The 15,876-nt window shown below is 36.4% G+C and overlaps 1 protein-coding gene across 1 annotated transcript; it reads right to left on the bottom strand.

Annotated features, from left to right (window-relative positions):
* Positions 1 to 8,978: 8,978 nt before the first annotated feature.
* Positions 8,979 to 14,369, bottom strand: LOC128544084 (hyaluronan-mediated motility receptor). The gene is made up of 7 exons (XM_053514043.1): positions 14,276 to 14,369; positions 11,289 to 11,425; positions 9,975 to 10,204; positions 9,659 to 9,859; positions 9,380 to 9,523; positions 9,208 to 9,301; positions 8,979 to 9,099 (listed from the first exon to the last, which is right to left on the bottom strand). The coding sequence occupies exons 1-7, from the start codon at positions 14,364 to 14,366 to the stop codon at positions 9,061 to 9,063; spliced, it is 936 nt and encodes a 311-aa protein (XP_053370018.1). The 5' UTR covers positions 14,367 to 14,369; the 3' UTR covers positions 8,979 to 9,060.
* Positions 14,370 to 15,876: the final 1,507 nt, after the last annotated feature.

Genomic DNA, 15,876 nt, shown 5'->3' with positions numbered 1-15,876 from the left:
GTGTATAGAAGTATGAAGATAATTTGATAAACAACTATATCACTGATAAATAACTATATCATACTATACTGTACCTCCCTCATCATTCCCTACTGGTCAGATTCTTTATCTTCCTCCCTTCTCCCTTCTGTATTGTTGTCTTTTTGAAGGTTGTAGCCTATAGGCCTCAAGCTTAGATGCCTTCCATGCTTATTGTTCCAATACTGGCATTTGAGGGACCATAAAACCCACATGTGGAGCAACAGTGCTCTGTGCTCAGGGTTGTGATCTTTGACCTTTTAAGGTGGTCATGAAATCTGACCTGACAGCTAATCATGCTATGGCAGCCATGCCTCTTCCTGTGTTTACCAGAGCCTTAAATGGCAGCCACTTTCCTTTAAAAAATTATTAATTATAAAATAAATTTAAAAAATCTCTTTGTGGTCTAATTTGCTTATTTGACACTTTCCAATATGGGTATTATTCCCTTACTCCTTCAGGCACACACAATTACAAATTCTTCTTACCTAAAAACATTAACTCTGATGAATTAAGATCACACCGCTGTCTAACTTAGCTAGCAAAGAATTTAAAAAGTCATTTATAATTAGAAATGTTTAAAGTGTTTAATTTATTTCTAAAAATGTATTGATTGTTTTAGCTAATCAACTAAGCAGCAAGTTAGCAAGTTTGCTAATGTAGCTTACTAGCAAAATCTAGTTTTGCTATAATCTCACTCTATTTGCTAGTTTTTTCCGTTTCTACATTAGTTTAGCAAGCTTAACTAAGTAAATTTTAATGTAAATTCCTGTTGTTGATATTGATGTTCTTACTCTTTAGATGCTAGCTAATGTGATTCCACTAGTAAAATATTGTATGATTTCAGCTACAGCTAGCATCCGAAAAGTAACAACATGTTGTAACTTTATTGGTGACAGTGTGCGATGGTTAATATGTCAGCAAAAGCTCATAAGTTCAGAGTATTGGTTTTTTTAAACTGTAACATTGAAACCAAAACTAATATTCAGAGGTAAGCTTTGCGGGAACATCATCAATGTGGAACTGCCAAAGCAGATCTCAGGGACTAGTGGACGGGTCAGTGATCACCAATGTAGGAAAGTGCAAAGTTAATAAAGAGCATTAAATCAAATTAAATTAAATCTAGCAGCTACATTTTGAACTAAATGTAACCATGTTTATTTAAGACTTATTATATCCCAGGCATTACAGTAGAGTAATCTAGATAACATACAGTATACTGTATATGAAGCTTTTACAAGGTTTAAGTTAAAAGTACTGCTCCACACAGCAATGTTGTATTATTATTGGACGCTGTTTCGGATTTATTGGCACTCATACTTGGACCATTCACAGTCTTGGGAATTAGTTTCTCTAAATATGGTCTCAGTCTTGAACAAGAGTTTGTGAACATGATGTTCATATTTACATCAATTTTTTGTACAAAATTTGACAAGAAGTAATCCCTTCTTCTAGAAAACCATAGCGTAATCATTGTCTCGAAGCAGGAACTCATTAAAATAAAGGCTTGGCTTTAAACAGGGATTATTTTCTTGTCTCAATGTTAAAGTTCTCGCTTTAGTGTGGACTTTGGACTTGGAATTTCAACTGAGATTAATGCACTACCTTTCCCCACTGCCATTTTACTAAGAAATAGTGTTTTGAATATTCTTCCATACAACTATTCACTGTTTATTTGCTTATCCTTTTTAAGTGCTCTGGATGGAAAAATGGTGAATCAATGTTGGGAAATCTTAATCCATTGATTATTAATTGTCAATTAGCAAAATCAAGAAGAAATTATGAGCTGGCTTGTACTCCAGCTTTTCCCAGAAATTAATTTGTGAACCTGGCATACAGTACCAGGCAAAAGTTTGGGCACACCATCTAATTCCATGAACTTTCCTGTTACTATCCAAAATATGCAACAAACTTTTTTCAACAGTTGATATTGAGATGCTTGGGCCCTAATTAGAACAAGCGCATTAATATTAACCTCAGTCTGCACTACAGCGGAACAACTTTTAAAGCCATGGCAATATAAAATAATAATGCACACCTCCTAAAGAATGACTGTAGATTTTTTCATTAAACCATGCATTATTAAAACACATAGTTACATTTTTATGTCTTTGTATAAATCACTTTTGTATAAATGTTTTTGCTAAAAAAAAATTAGTAAAATGTGTATTTAATATTGTATATACTAATTACTAGCAAAAATCTTCTACACCAGATTCTAGTAAAAATATTTCTCTGTATTCTATATCACGCTGTAATTTTCCATGGGAAAAAATGTGACTAATGCTTGTAAATCTGTCACTTACTATTCCACACTTGAGTGGAAAATTTAGACTCATCCCTAACTAAAAACATGAGGTCGAAAAATTTATTATGGCTTTCACACACACTGAAGAGCACTGGGTCAGAGGTCAGGGGTTAACCCAGTTACTGCATCTACCGCATCTCTTGCTCTCTCTCACACACTCACACACACACAGTTTTGCCACAACTTCATGCTAATAACTAACGGGACATGTAGAGAATAGGCTTGTTCTACTTTCTTATGATAAATTCATATTCACCTGCTGATGTGCCACCTAGAGGTCCAGCTCCTTTTTCTGATCTTCAGCTGTTCAGATCAAAACCTTGATTCCAGTTCTTGGTTGGTGAAGGTGGAATCCGATGTGATCTTCTGCTGTTGATGCAAATCATCCTCACGATCTGACATCTTGTGCTTTCTGAAATGCTTTTCCTCTTACCACGAATGTAAAGAGTGATTGCCATTGACACCCTGTCAGCTCAGACCAGTCTAGCCATTATTTATCAACAAGGGGTTACTGCTTGCTGAACTGCCCCTTACCATATTTGATCAACATTCTGTTGTTTAATGTATGCATTATGATACAATATTTAATAATAATCTATTTTGCATTGTCTTGCTGCCACACAATTTGCTGACTGGTTGAATAAGCAAGTAAACAGGTGTTCCTATTAAGCTGCCTGGCATGTGTATTGCTAAATTCCCAAATCCAGTGGTTCAGACATTGCTGTTTCATGTTCTACACCAGATCGGATGGTAGTCCTGACTGCAATATTAAAACTCTGTCCAATATGTTATCGTTTCTATAGTAACAGCTTACCCAGGAACTTATTAAAGCACGAAACTTTTAAAATCTCATAAATCCCTGTCATACACATCAACACAAGCCATACCAGGCTTCACCTCTCTTCAGAAGGTGAAGCTGTAAGCTGATACTGTACTGATAAACAATGATACAGGGTTAGATGATTATCATTCGTGGATCATATCATATCATTACAGCCAGATGGATTTGTGAGCTTTCGTTCGGTGCACAGTCGCCGTCACACTCCGATTAAGCTCATGTTTTAAATAGCTAAAAGGGATTGCAATCCTCACACACAAATCACACGCACGCACACAGGGAGAAACAAGTCATGCCTCAGCGGTTTCTCTGCACCGGCACGGGTCGACGCTTAAACTTTTTTTATATGGAAAAACTTTCTGGATATCGTGTGTATGAGAGAGAGAGGGAGATGTGTGACCGATAGGGCAAAGGAGACAGAGTTTCTTAAATCCCTCTTAAGCCAAGTCGCGTGATTGGATGGTGTTTTGGAAAGGCAAAGACTTTATGTGCGTGCAAGTGCGAGTGTGCATGTGTGTGTATGCCTAAAGTATGTATATGTTTGAGGTTTTTTTTTTTAAGATGCTTGTCACTACAATATAAGCTTTTATTAAGCATCTCTCTCTTTCTCTAAACGCACACTGCAGACTATCTGGCAGGGATTAGATGAGATTAGTGTGTGTGTGTGTGTGTGTTTATATATCTCCATATATCCTATTAACCTTGTTGTGCATATTAGATGATAATACACATGCTTGTTATCACACTTCTTTGTTTTAATATAATTTATATTACTTTACAATAAGTAGTAGAAGAAGAAGAAAAAGAAGTAAAATAAAAGAGACCCACAAAACTACTTAAATCCTGTAACACATATGCTAGGACAGTTAGGACATACTTTCCAGACTTTTAATCATAATACTTTGTTCATACAAGGAGACTCACTCAGATAACGGGTTTGCATGCCAGCCTGAAAACCGCAGTATGACATTTTCAAAAAGGCCAAAAATCTGAGCAAGAACGATGCAATTCTACAGAAGCTAGCTGAAAGCCAACGTTTAGGGCAGCCATTTTGTTTTCTGAAATTGCCAGTTGTTTCTGTTACTGTACAGTAACTTGTTACCTACATTTGGTGCAAAATGATAATGTCCAGATATGTATCGTTACCACCTTTAAAACATACTTATCCTAAATTACTAGATACACAAGAGCATAGTGTGTCGTGTAAAAGTGTAGGGTGTAGTGTGTGATAAGAGATCAAATGTCTTTCTCTCACATATTTTTAGCATTGGAGCAGGATTGTTTTGTCTGGCAACAGGCCACCATTTGATGTGTGCGTGATTTTGAGTGTTCACAGTAGTGTGTAGTGCTTTGATAACATTATCATTAAAATAGTAATGATCCAATAAAAATGTCCTTATTACTTATTACATAAATATTAACATAAATAAATTACTAATATGCATAATAACCTCTTTATTTATTTATTTAATATTGTTATGCACTCTTTTCAGAATCAGTTTTAAGAGCCAATTATGCAAGCATAAAAAGTAACTTGGTGTTTGGTCCACAGACGAACAGTAGAAGAGAAAGAAAATATGTAATAATAATAATAATAATAATAATAATAATAATTACTTATGTAATACTTCTTTGTTTTTTAACTTATTCATTTATTTATGCAAACACTTCTTAAGTTACCTGTTTGTTTTCTTTATTTGACCCAATCCTCATTTATTAATATTCATTATTATTATTATCATTAAGGATTTACTGTATACATTAGTTACTTTATCTATTAAATGCAAATAGGTAGACATACAGACATGCAGAAATATGAGTAGTTAATTTGGTCCAGGGCTAAAGTGAGTGTGTGTGTGTGTGTGTGTGTGTGTGTGTGTGTGTGTGTGTGTGTGTGTGTGTGTGTGTGTGTGTGTGTGTGTGTGTGCGTGCGTGTGTGTGTGTGTGTCCTGAGTAAACTTTGCCTGCTGTGGATGAAACCTTAAAATATTTGGATGATATCAGCAGTGAGAGCTGAATCACAGAGAGACTTACTCACTGTTGAAGTTAATCATCACTGTCTGTGTGTGTGTGTGTGTGTGTGTGTGTGTGTGTGTCTACTACTAAGACACATGTGTTCAGTTAAAGTCAATTTATACTTACTTTTGTGTGTGTGTGTGTGTGTGTGTGTGTGTGTGTGTGTGTGTGTGTGTGTGTGTGTTTTAGCTATTAAGTAGCAGAGTCAAAATGTTAAGTGCATGCACACACACAAATGTGGAAGTTTTGTTTGTACTAATACTACTATAATAATAATAATAATAATAATAATAATAATAATAATAATAGCTCATTTTGTAATAAGGTGTGTGTCAAGTTGTGTAAGTGTAGTTTGCAGTTTTCCCAGCTGTAATTAAAACCATATTGCTTTGATATTTTTTTTTGTCAAACTGATACACCAGTGCCATCTGCTGGGGAAAAGTGTGTATCTATCTATCTATCTATCTCTGTCTTCTTTACACAATTTACTACACTGCACACTTGAAAAACGTTTTAACTTCTAAAAAAAAAAAAAAAAAAAAATATATATATATATATATATATATATATATATATATATATATATATAATGTCTCTCAATTTTCTAACGATTTAAAAGTTAATGTTTACTCTCAAATAAACATTTATTTTAACTGAAGTTGAACAAGTCATGCTAACTGGATTATGCTATGCTTGGATAACGCTCTTCCCTCCCCCAGCCCCCCCTCTCTTTCACACACACACTCACACACACACACCATGTTAAGTTGTTTAACTTCCCGTTTGCTGTAATGAATTTTATGTTTTAGAATTCAGGATTTATAAGCTTTTATTTGCTGTGTTAGCCATACAGCTAACCGAGAATAATGCAGCAGAATCTTTTCACTTTTACAGTTGAGCATACATTGTGAAGCTCACCTTCAACAGTCCTAATCACTGCTAAGAAACTAGCAAAAAGGTTCCAGCTAATTAACAAAGTAAAGAATGTGCTAGCATTAAGCTAGAAAGTCGTAAATAAACGAGGTTTTTTTTTGGGGGGGGGGGGGGGGGGGGGACTGCTGATGCTCATACGACGCAAATGGAAAGCTCTGGGACGGTGTGTATGTGTTTGCGTCTGCATGCCTATATGAACAGACCACCATTGTAACACCAATAAAACAGCTGTAAAAGTATATTTAAGAGTGTGTATATCATCAGCTAGCAAGATTTCCTGGCCGGGTGCTGATGTGTAAATGGTCATAAGCTCGAATTTATTTTATGCAGCAGTAAGAACTGCCCCTAAAGTATGTACTAATAAGAAATAGTCTAGAAATAGTTATTCATGCTAAAGTGTAATAAAAGTCATGGTTGGATTTTAGCGCCTGGAAATACATTCATTAATGTACTGTGGTTCATTTGAGCCAGACGATGCAAGGTAGAATATGTGTGGCTGTGTGTGTGTCCATGGCTCTGTCCTCTTGGGAATGGGATTTTCAGAATAATGATGTGTGTATATAACACTGTTGTAATTCTGGGTTTAGTTTTATGTAGACAGGAAACAGGGGTGTATCAGGTGATATGTAGTGGAGTGTGTCTGGAGTGGCTGGATGTAAATCTTGAGTATGAATGTATGTATGTGTGTGTGTGTTTCTATTTTTAGTGCTAACATAAAAAATAAAAAAAGAGCTATTAAGCCAGTAGTCATTGCTGTCATTTCAAATTTTATCTCTGCTTATAATTTTATGTGTAAATGTAAATAAGGTATTACTGTCCTAACGTTAGTCAACATGGTGGAGTAGATTAGCACAGAGGTCTTGCACCCCCAGGGTCAATGGCATGTGCGGCGCCTTCATGTTTGTGTGTGTGGAGTTTGCATGTTCCATGTCCGCATGTCCTCTGTGCTTGGTGGGTTTTTGGTTTCCTCCAAGGCTAATTGCCATTTCCAAATTACCAGTAGGTAGTAGAGTAAGTAAGTAAGTGAGTGAGTGAGTGTGTGTGTGTGTGTGTGTGTGTGTCCTGTAATGGATTGGCACCCCGCCCAGGGTAGGCTTTAGACCTAGGCCTGTGACCCTGTACAGGATAAGCAGTATAAAGAATGAGTGAGAGTAATAGAAAATTTCCGTACCATGCAAAGTAAGTTTGTTGTGTGACAGTGAAGGGCAAAGCATTGATGAGCAAAGTTCTGATCTTGGTAATGTAAAGAAGTGCTATAAGTGAATAATGTGAGGTAGTGTCCACAAGATGTGTGGATAGAAGTGACACGTGTAGGGAAGTAATCAAAAAACTATATGTAAAATTAAGAGCATGCGAGTATGTTAAACTGTAAATTGAAGGGGGTAATAAATTGTGTAAAATTTAAGAGTATGAAAATAAAATATGTAAATTAGTAAATTGTGTGAAAAGTTGTTGATTGTGGGATTGAGTGAAATGTGTAAAGTAATATTTGCAGTAGTAAATTGTGTAAAGAACTAAGAGTGTAAAGTAGTTATTGTAAGTATTGTAAAGCAGACTTATGCAAGTCACTCTGGATAAGAGAGTCTGCCAAATGCCTAAATGTAAATGTAATTTAGTGAAGCATGTGCTAACTTGTTTGCATAGGGGAGAAATGTATGAGGAGATACAGTAGATCATGTAAGGAATTGAGGTTTGTAAAGTATTAGAATGTGTGTAGAACAATTCGAACAGGATACCGAAATAGAAAATAGTTAATGAGTGTAAGATTCAAGTAACATAGCTTCAATAAAAATAGTACTATACAACATAGTAAAATAGAAAAAATAATAAAGCTGTTAATTTGGGGATATAGTGTGTTGGTTAAAGTATGTGAGGTAGTCGAGTATTTAAAATGCTTAAATTAATGAAATGTGTAAAGTATTGGTGTTTTAAAGTTTTAAATTAGTAATGTGTATAAAATTATGATTTTTGTTAAATAGAAAAGCATTTACAATAGTCAATTGTATAAAATAGTGAGGTACTGTAAAATAGTGGAGTAAACTGCACTCAAACTACAGTCTGAAGATGCATAAAAATTTAAATGATACTGAAATGTGTAAGTATTTACAAAGAATTTTGTAAAGACTCACTAACACACTACTGTACTGACACATGTAGTAAACAGTGTACTTTGGGTTGCAGTGTCTTCAAAGGTAATCAGTAATCTGTATGAAAGGCGTCAGAGTTTGTAAAGGAATAAAGTGTGTAAAAAACAATTCACAATAGTAAATTAGAATAAATAATAGTGAAGTATGTGAAATAGTGACATGTTTAAAGTAATAAAGAATGTAAAAAAGGTGATGTGTGTAAAATTTTTAGGATTATAGATAGTAAAGTGTTTACAATAATGAATTGCATAAAATGATAATTTTGGGATTGTGGAACAAATAATCTGAGTTTTCATTATATCTTATGGGGAATTTCACTTTGATTTACGTGTGTTTTGATATACGAACCCACTTCCAGAACGAATTATGCTCACAATTCAAGGATCCACTGTAATGTGTATAAAGTAGTCAAGTGTTTAATATAGCAAAGTGTGTCACTAGAATAATTTCATGAAGTTTACTGTGGTTGCACTTGTACTGTAGTGACTTTCAAAGTACTGAGGTATGTAATGCTTTGGGATATGTATGTAAATATGTAATGCTTTGGGATATGTATGTAAAATGTGTTACAGTTAAATTGTGTAAAATAGCAGACTATTTATTTTATATAAAAAAAAAAACATGAACATATGAACATATTTGAACATATTTGGAGAATATGGACCATAAATCCAAGAGGGGAAATATTAAACAAACTACTTTATGTTAGTGTGCAAAAAATTGTTTTATTACAAGTCACTAGTTTGGGCTTCTCCCTAAATAGTAGTAGACACTTAAAAATAGTGCATAAACTCATGACTTCATGGTGGTTTAAGGTATAAGTCCTCATGACAATCCACCTAAAAAGCCAAATACATAATATCTTAAACAACAGCTTAAAAGCTACATAAGAAATTATTACTGAAATATGAGTTACATGAGTATTATGTTTGCGGTTATGTGTGTACCTGGTGTGATGTGAATTTGCTAAAGAGTTCCTGGTATCTAACTTTCCACTTGTCTGCCTCTATCTGCAGGTCCAACATGGCATCAACATCCCATCTGTAAAGAAAGTGCTAATACTTATCAAAATATTCTGACTCTTCATTCCTTGGTTGCTAAACTTTTAAAAAGCATTACCTGCTGCAAGGCATTTTGGGTTTTGTATCTTCTCCACCGATCATTTGAGTTTTTGGTTTCTTTCTCAGATCCAACAATTCTTCCTGTAACCTGTTCACCTGCAGAACCAGGGCCTCCTTCTCATCATTCAGGCAGTCCTTAAACCTACACACACACACACACACACACACACACACACACACACACACACACTGTTCAAAAAATGTGTTGTATTTCCATCAGCAACAGACAAATGCTTCCACATTATTTTCAAAGACACACACACACACACACACACACCTTTTGATGCAGCATATCCAGTTGCGTTGTTGCTCACACAACCACTCCACCTGCTCAGCCATCTCTCTAAGTTTGTGTACACTAGCTGTGTTTTCGAGCTGCAATTCCAGCACTGTATTCTGATGGGCACTTTTCTGCTCACTTAGCTCCCACTCCAATGCCTCATGGGCCTTCTGCAGCTCCTGCAGCTCATATGACTTTCTGACCAATCAGAATAAGATCAGACAATACAGTAGGTGCATGTTAATACATACTCATGTACTTTGTAAACCTACAAATAAATGTAATATACATGGTTAGTCACTACTAATGGTACCTCTCCAACTCTCTTTGCAGATTTTCTGTATGCTTGGCATGGAGCTGAGCCTCCTGGTGGAGCTTTGCTTCCAGGCCCTCTGCCTTTTTGGTTGCCTCATACGTCTCCTGGTGAAGCTCTTCCACAAAACCTAGTAGCTGCTTCTCAGTGGACTGGAGGTATTCCAGCTCTGAGTTTATTGACTCCAAGTGAACACTCAATAGAGCTGTGTCACTTGTGTTCACAACATGCTACACATAAAAGCACACACAACCGCACCGCTAATTAATGTTAAGCCTACACATCTTAATCTATCCTCAATCACAATATGTAAAAGAAAACATTTGCATTTTGTAGTTTTTCTTGTAAATGTTTTATTTTGTAAGGTAAATACATCAGTTTAAGTTTAAGGTAGAGCTTTTTGTAGTGGTTGAGGTACATGAAAAAAGAAATATTTCAGTTTCCAGAACTATGTGTATACACCAATGAGCCATAACATTCCAATGCAAAACATTATGCTTAGTAGTGTGGGCACCAGGATATTGGCAGCAGACCCTGTGGGGGCCTTGGTTTATGGAGTCTGACTTCCATGAATTGGACATGTTTTTCTGGCACGTTGCACAGGTGCTTGGTTGATTTAAGATCTGGTGATTCTGCTCTTCTTCTTTTCCTGGTGATTCTTGAGCTCTTTGCCTGCTAAACAGTGGTCTGTGGTGTACTGGGCGGTCTGGTGCCTTTCTATCATGGCCAGCATGTGCTAAATCGGCTTTTCTGTCAGATCAGACTGGATAAGCTGACCTTTGGTTCCCTTTTGGCATGGGTGGGCATTGGGTACCCATGATCCTCCCAGAGATTTTCTAGTGTGTTGTTCAATTTCTCCTTCAGTAGTTATAATGTTATGGCTGCTCAATGTATATACCATAATAATACAGTATTATAAACACACATATAATAAAGTAAAATTTGCCTATATATTATCATCAGTCTTTTCTCTAAATGTTGCATGAAACAAAGGACAAAGCCAGGAATGTTCACTTCTCATTCACAAGTAGATATAAATTATATATAGTATTAAACACACACAAATGACATTTTTTTAGGATGCCTGTAGATATGTAATTCAAACTTACTGCCTACACTTATTGCGCAGAACAAGTCCAAACACACCAGTGACGCTCTTTACACACATATCTGTCCCACGTTTATTAGGCCTGCTGTCTTATCAAGGTTTTTTACTTCTGGCTTTCGCATTCCTTGTAGTATATCATATTGTGCTTAAAACATTAGCAGAATGCGTATAACATTTACCCATTAAAAAACACTCAAGGGAGGTACCTGCTGGTGTTGGAGCTTGCCAAGTAGCTCCTGGACAGTGTTTTCTTTCTGTCGGAGCTGCAAACACACAGTTTCCAACTCTACCTGCAGGACCCGTGCTGACTCTCGGGATAACACACACTCTCTCTCCAACGCTGCTACAAACATATGCACAAAATCTCTTTTTAATTAAATGTGCTAATGCACATACAGAGAGGGAGAGAGAGAGAGAGAGATGCACTAGATGGCAAAAACTTTGTTTTTGAATTTTCAATTCAATATGTATTCCCTATATTTTCTGTATAATAACCTCTACTGTTCTGGAAATGCTTTCCAAAAAAAGAAAACGTGACTCATCCAAACAGGCCAGTTTCTTTCACTGCTCCATGGTCCAGTTCTAATGCTCCGGTGCATGTTTGTAAGTGCTTTTGTCAGGGTACATGGGTCAGCATAGGCACCCTGACTAGTTTTAAGCTGTGCAGCCTCATAAGTAACAAACTTTGGTGCACTGTGCATTCTAATATATTTAAATAAGGTTTTTAAACTGTAGCTCTTCTACTTGACCAGACTACACCAATATTATGAAATGATAAAATTTGTTGGCGTTATATACGTTTCAGCTTATCGTAATACTGAGGCACCTGACATTACTGAGGTGAGCTTAGCTAAAGTCAGGCTTCACGTTACCGCACAGTACAGCAGTTAGGGAGCTAAACGTTCATAACCACTCATCTATCTTTTTCCCCACATCCGCCCTGACTTTTACCCAGTAGCAGCGCCCCCATGCTGCACCCCTGCAGCGCTCAGCTAGCAAAAGTAAAAAAAAAACAGTTAAGGAGTAGTGGCGCTTCAGTACTCAGTAATTGAAAATGTCTGTCGCAAATATTAATACCGTATCTGTGCGCATGCTTGTGTCTTTCACATACACTCACTGACGGAAACACTGCTCTGTTGGTAAACTTCTTTAAAAAGAAACCTCTCTAATGACACTTGTTGACAATTTTAAAGTTATTTAAAAAAAATTCTCGTCTTGCAAAACATTTGCAGACCAAGTTATTTGCAATCCAAGGTTCTACTGTACTATATTGCCAATAGTATTTAATTGCCAGCCTTCACATGCATATGAATTTCAGTAATATAAAATTCTTAATCCATAAGGTTTAACATGATGCTGGCCCACCCTTTACAGCTATAATAGCTTCAAATAGGTTTTTTAATTAATCTTCCAGAAGCGCATTTGTGACGTCAGACACTGATGTTGAAAGAGAAGACCTAGCTCGCAAAGGTATTCTATCTATCGGGTTTAGGTCAGGACTTTGTGCAGGCCAGTCAAGGTTTTTCACACCAAACTCGCTCACGCATGTTTTTATGGACCTTTTTTTTGTGCACTGGTATGCAGTCATGGAACTGGTGTGGGGATGGTTTTCAGGAGTTGGGCTCGGGGGCCCCTTATTTCCAGTGATAGGAACCCTTAATGCTTTAGCATACCAGGACATTTTGGACAATTTCATGCTCTCAACTTTGTGGAAAAACTTTGGGAATGGACCCTTCCTGTTCCAACATAAACCGTATGGAAAGCCTATCCAGAAGAGTTGTTATTCCAGCAACCTGTTATCGCTGCAAAGGGTGGGCCAACATCAAATTAAACCCTATAGATTAAGAATTGGATGTTATTCAAGTTCATATGCATGTGAAGGCGGGCAAGCGAATACTTTTGGTTATAAAGTGTATTTGAAAATATTTGCCTTAGTGAACATATTAGGTACATCATTAATACATAAATAGTTAATTAGCAATGAGAATTCTGGGATTACTAACAGGTGTTCCATTGTGTCTGGTATCATTGTTACATTTCTGGCTGGTAAGATGCGTCTGTTTGTTCTGTCCAAAGCACCAGCCTCACGAATTATAACAGTGACAGCTTTCTGCCTTTAAAGGAAAAGAATGCTAGTGTTCGCTACATAAAGCTCTAATCACACACACATGTGGAAAATCTGTTAAATACTAAAACGTGAAAAACCTGGACAGGTCTTATTCAAATGTCATAAGCACTTACGGTTGGACTCTTATTATACTCCTTTGTAGTTTTATCAGTAATTATTATAAATTACTAATGATTTTTTTGTTTTAGTGTACAAAGGATTTTGTATATATCCTTAGTAGATGAAAGAAATACTAAGCTTAGTAGAACACCTGAGCCATGCCATATTTCTGAGAAAGAGATAGGCAGCGCATGTAAGTTATGGCTAATAGAGAATAAATGTCTATTTATTCTCTATTAGCATAGTGTGCTAATTACTGTTTAGACTAATATCCTCAGTAATAACAGTATCAAACTGTCCTTGTTGCTGGGTTGGTATGAGACCAGGTGTACAGTTTTTTCACCTTATAGTACAAGGGGCATTCAAGCCAAAACTGAAATTTACAAAAGCAAGTGGCTCCTGATCCTTGAAAATCGATGGATAACTTGTCACCAACTTGGCAGAGATGCATGTGTCTTTGGAAACTGTACACACAATTATTCACCAGCACCACTTGCACTTTACAGGAGCTTAGCCGGGAGTTAACCGCACAGTCCTGACCTTGGTTCAAGCCATTTCCACGTTTGAGCAATTAAAGGAGTTTCTGGGATTTGATCATGTCTCCAGCGTACTGAGAAATACTTCTGCCTTGATGCCAAGCCTCAGTGAACAGATTTTGCTGTGTTGCCTTATTCTGCACAATCAAAAGCCCAGTTTGACTTGTACGCACCTCCTTTAAAGCTTTAAAATAGACGTATGAAACCTTTTTTTTAATCAATTATTTTTCAAGATTCACTATATTTTGTTTCCACTATAACACTGAGTGCAATCACTCATAACAATTAGTACATTATGACTAAAAGCTGTTTTAGTGCCTATTATTATACTTTCCATTCATATAATAGTTATAGATCATGATCTTCAGTAAATAGATCTGTGAATTATTTATAGTCTATTTAAATAGTGAGTGATATTCATTTGGCTTACCTTTCTCCTGTGCCAGACGGCTGCACTTGGCTGTAAGATACTGAATCTGACTGTAATCTTCATCTCTCAGCCCTCGGAAAAACCTCCTCATCACCCTGCGCTTCTTTCTTTCCTTTATTTTCCTCGGCTTCAGTTACGCACCCTTTTTATTTGGGGGCAAGTATTCGGAGCAAGCTCCAGATGGCGCTGCTGTTGCCTCAGGGCATGAAATTCTCCCACACCCATAGACAATTCTTATAACCTTTAAGGAGTTTTCCTTTCTTAGCATTTGCCTGAAGATAATCTAAACGTTTTATGTACTGTAGCTAGCAAGTGGCAGTAGCAGCACAGGCATGTTGCAGCTAGCAGGTATGTGTAATGTAAGATTTTTTTTCTTTCTCCTGCACATTCTTCAGTCATACAGGAATGCTTTAAAACTTTCTAAATCAGAGTTTAGCTGCAAAATTAACATCTAGACAGCGTTTTACAAAACTGCAACCACAGCTTTTTGCCATGTAGAAAGATGAAAAATACACCAGAATTGATAAACATGTTAAAATACTTCAATATAAACATCTTTAATATGTTATAGAGTGGATATTTCCTTCGATGTGCTTTTTGGCAATTTATCTCGAAAGTACATGCAAGCCATGTAGAATGCCCAGTTTAAATTCCCACCCAATGCCCTAACTCCAGCCATGATTAAATGGCTGGATAAAATGGGAGGGATGTGTCAGGAAGGGCATCGGGCATAAAACCTGTGCCAAGTTATGTGCAGACAGATTTCTTCGGTGGCAACCCCTTGACAGAAGCAGTTAAAAGCCTAACAACTAGTATGCAGGGTAAAATTTAGCTATGAACTTAGCATTTAGTAGAGTTTAATGGTTAAGTGCACGGTTGGATTTAGCCGTATTAACATTTTAGATTCACTCCACCTCCCTTATGAGAGGTCTTTACATGCACTTCTGCAGTGACAGCTCTAGGCTAAATAAAACATACAGCATGTGTTTAGTCTACCAACCAGCTACATACTGCTACCTTCAAATGACTGACAAAGACTAATAGACTTTATGATTTTGTGATTGATTGTGATCAGGAAGTGTGTGAAAGTGGGAAATGAGCCTAAAGGTCAAAGATCACAAAAGAAAATGTAGCCATGTTTATTGCTTTTCTAGATAGTTGAAGGTAATCGAGTAGATTTACTTCAGTTTTCATGTATCTGAGTAGTTTTTATCAGTGCAAACTTTTGACATTGACTACACTACAGCCTACAGTAAAGATCTGTACTTTCTACTGCATTAAATGTATACATTGCATGAACCTTTACTACCTCAAATGAGTTTAAAACCTGCAGACTATTACTGTATATGTAAGCACATAATCTGCCTTCCTAGCATGAAACACCCAATCATGTATGCAGTGTTTGAAATCAGGGGCGGAAGTAGCTGTAGGCAAACCACAATATCAAGAGAGAGATATACAGTATTTAAATACTTTTACTATGACTTTAAGGCTATAGTGAGTTAATAAGAATTCACAACTTTTAATACTTGGGTTACTGAAATGTTAATTTAGCTTGAAATCATTGATACTTGCTCCTTAAATATCGTCACAGACCATAC

This window comes from Clarias gariepinus, chromosome 16 (genome assembly GCF_024256425.1).
Source record: "Clarias gariepinus isolate MV-2021 ecotype Netherlands chromosome 16, CGAR_prim_01v2, whole genome shotgun sequence".
NCBI classification, from domain to species: Eukaryota; Metazoa; Chordata; class Actinopteri; order Siluriformes; family Clariidae; genus Clarias; species Clarias gariepinus.
This window is presented reverse-complemented; position numbering and strand designations above follow the sequence as displayed.

Bases quoted from the DNA above. Each gene is read 5' to 3' on its own strand.
- LOC128544084 (XM_053514043.1), bottom strand. From the start codon at position 14,366: ATGAGGAGGTTTTTCCGAGGGCTGAGAGATGAAGATTACAGTCAGATT. The intron at 11,426-14,275 runs GTAAGCCAAATG...ATATGTTTGTAG, and splicing joins CCGTCTGGCACAGGAGAAAG to CAGCGTTGGAGAGAGAGTGT. The intron at 9,524-9,658 runs GTGTGTGTGTGT...GTGTGTGTGTAG, and splicing joins TGGATATGCTGCATCAAAAG to GTTTAAGGACTGCCTGAATG.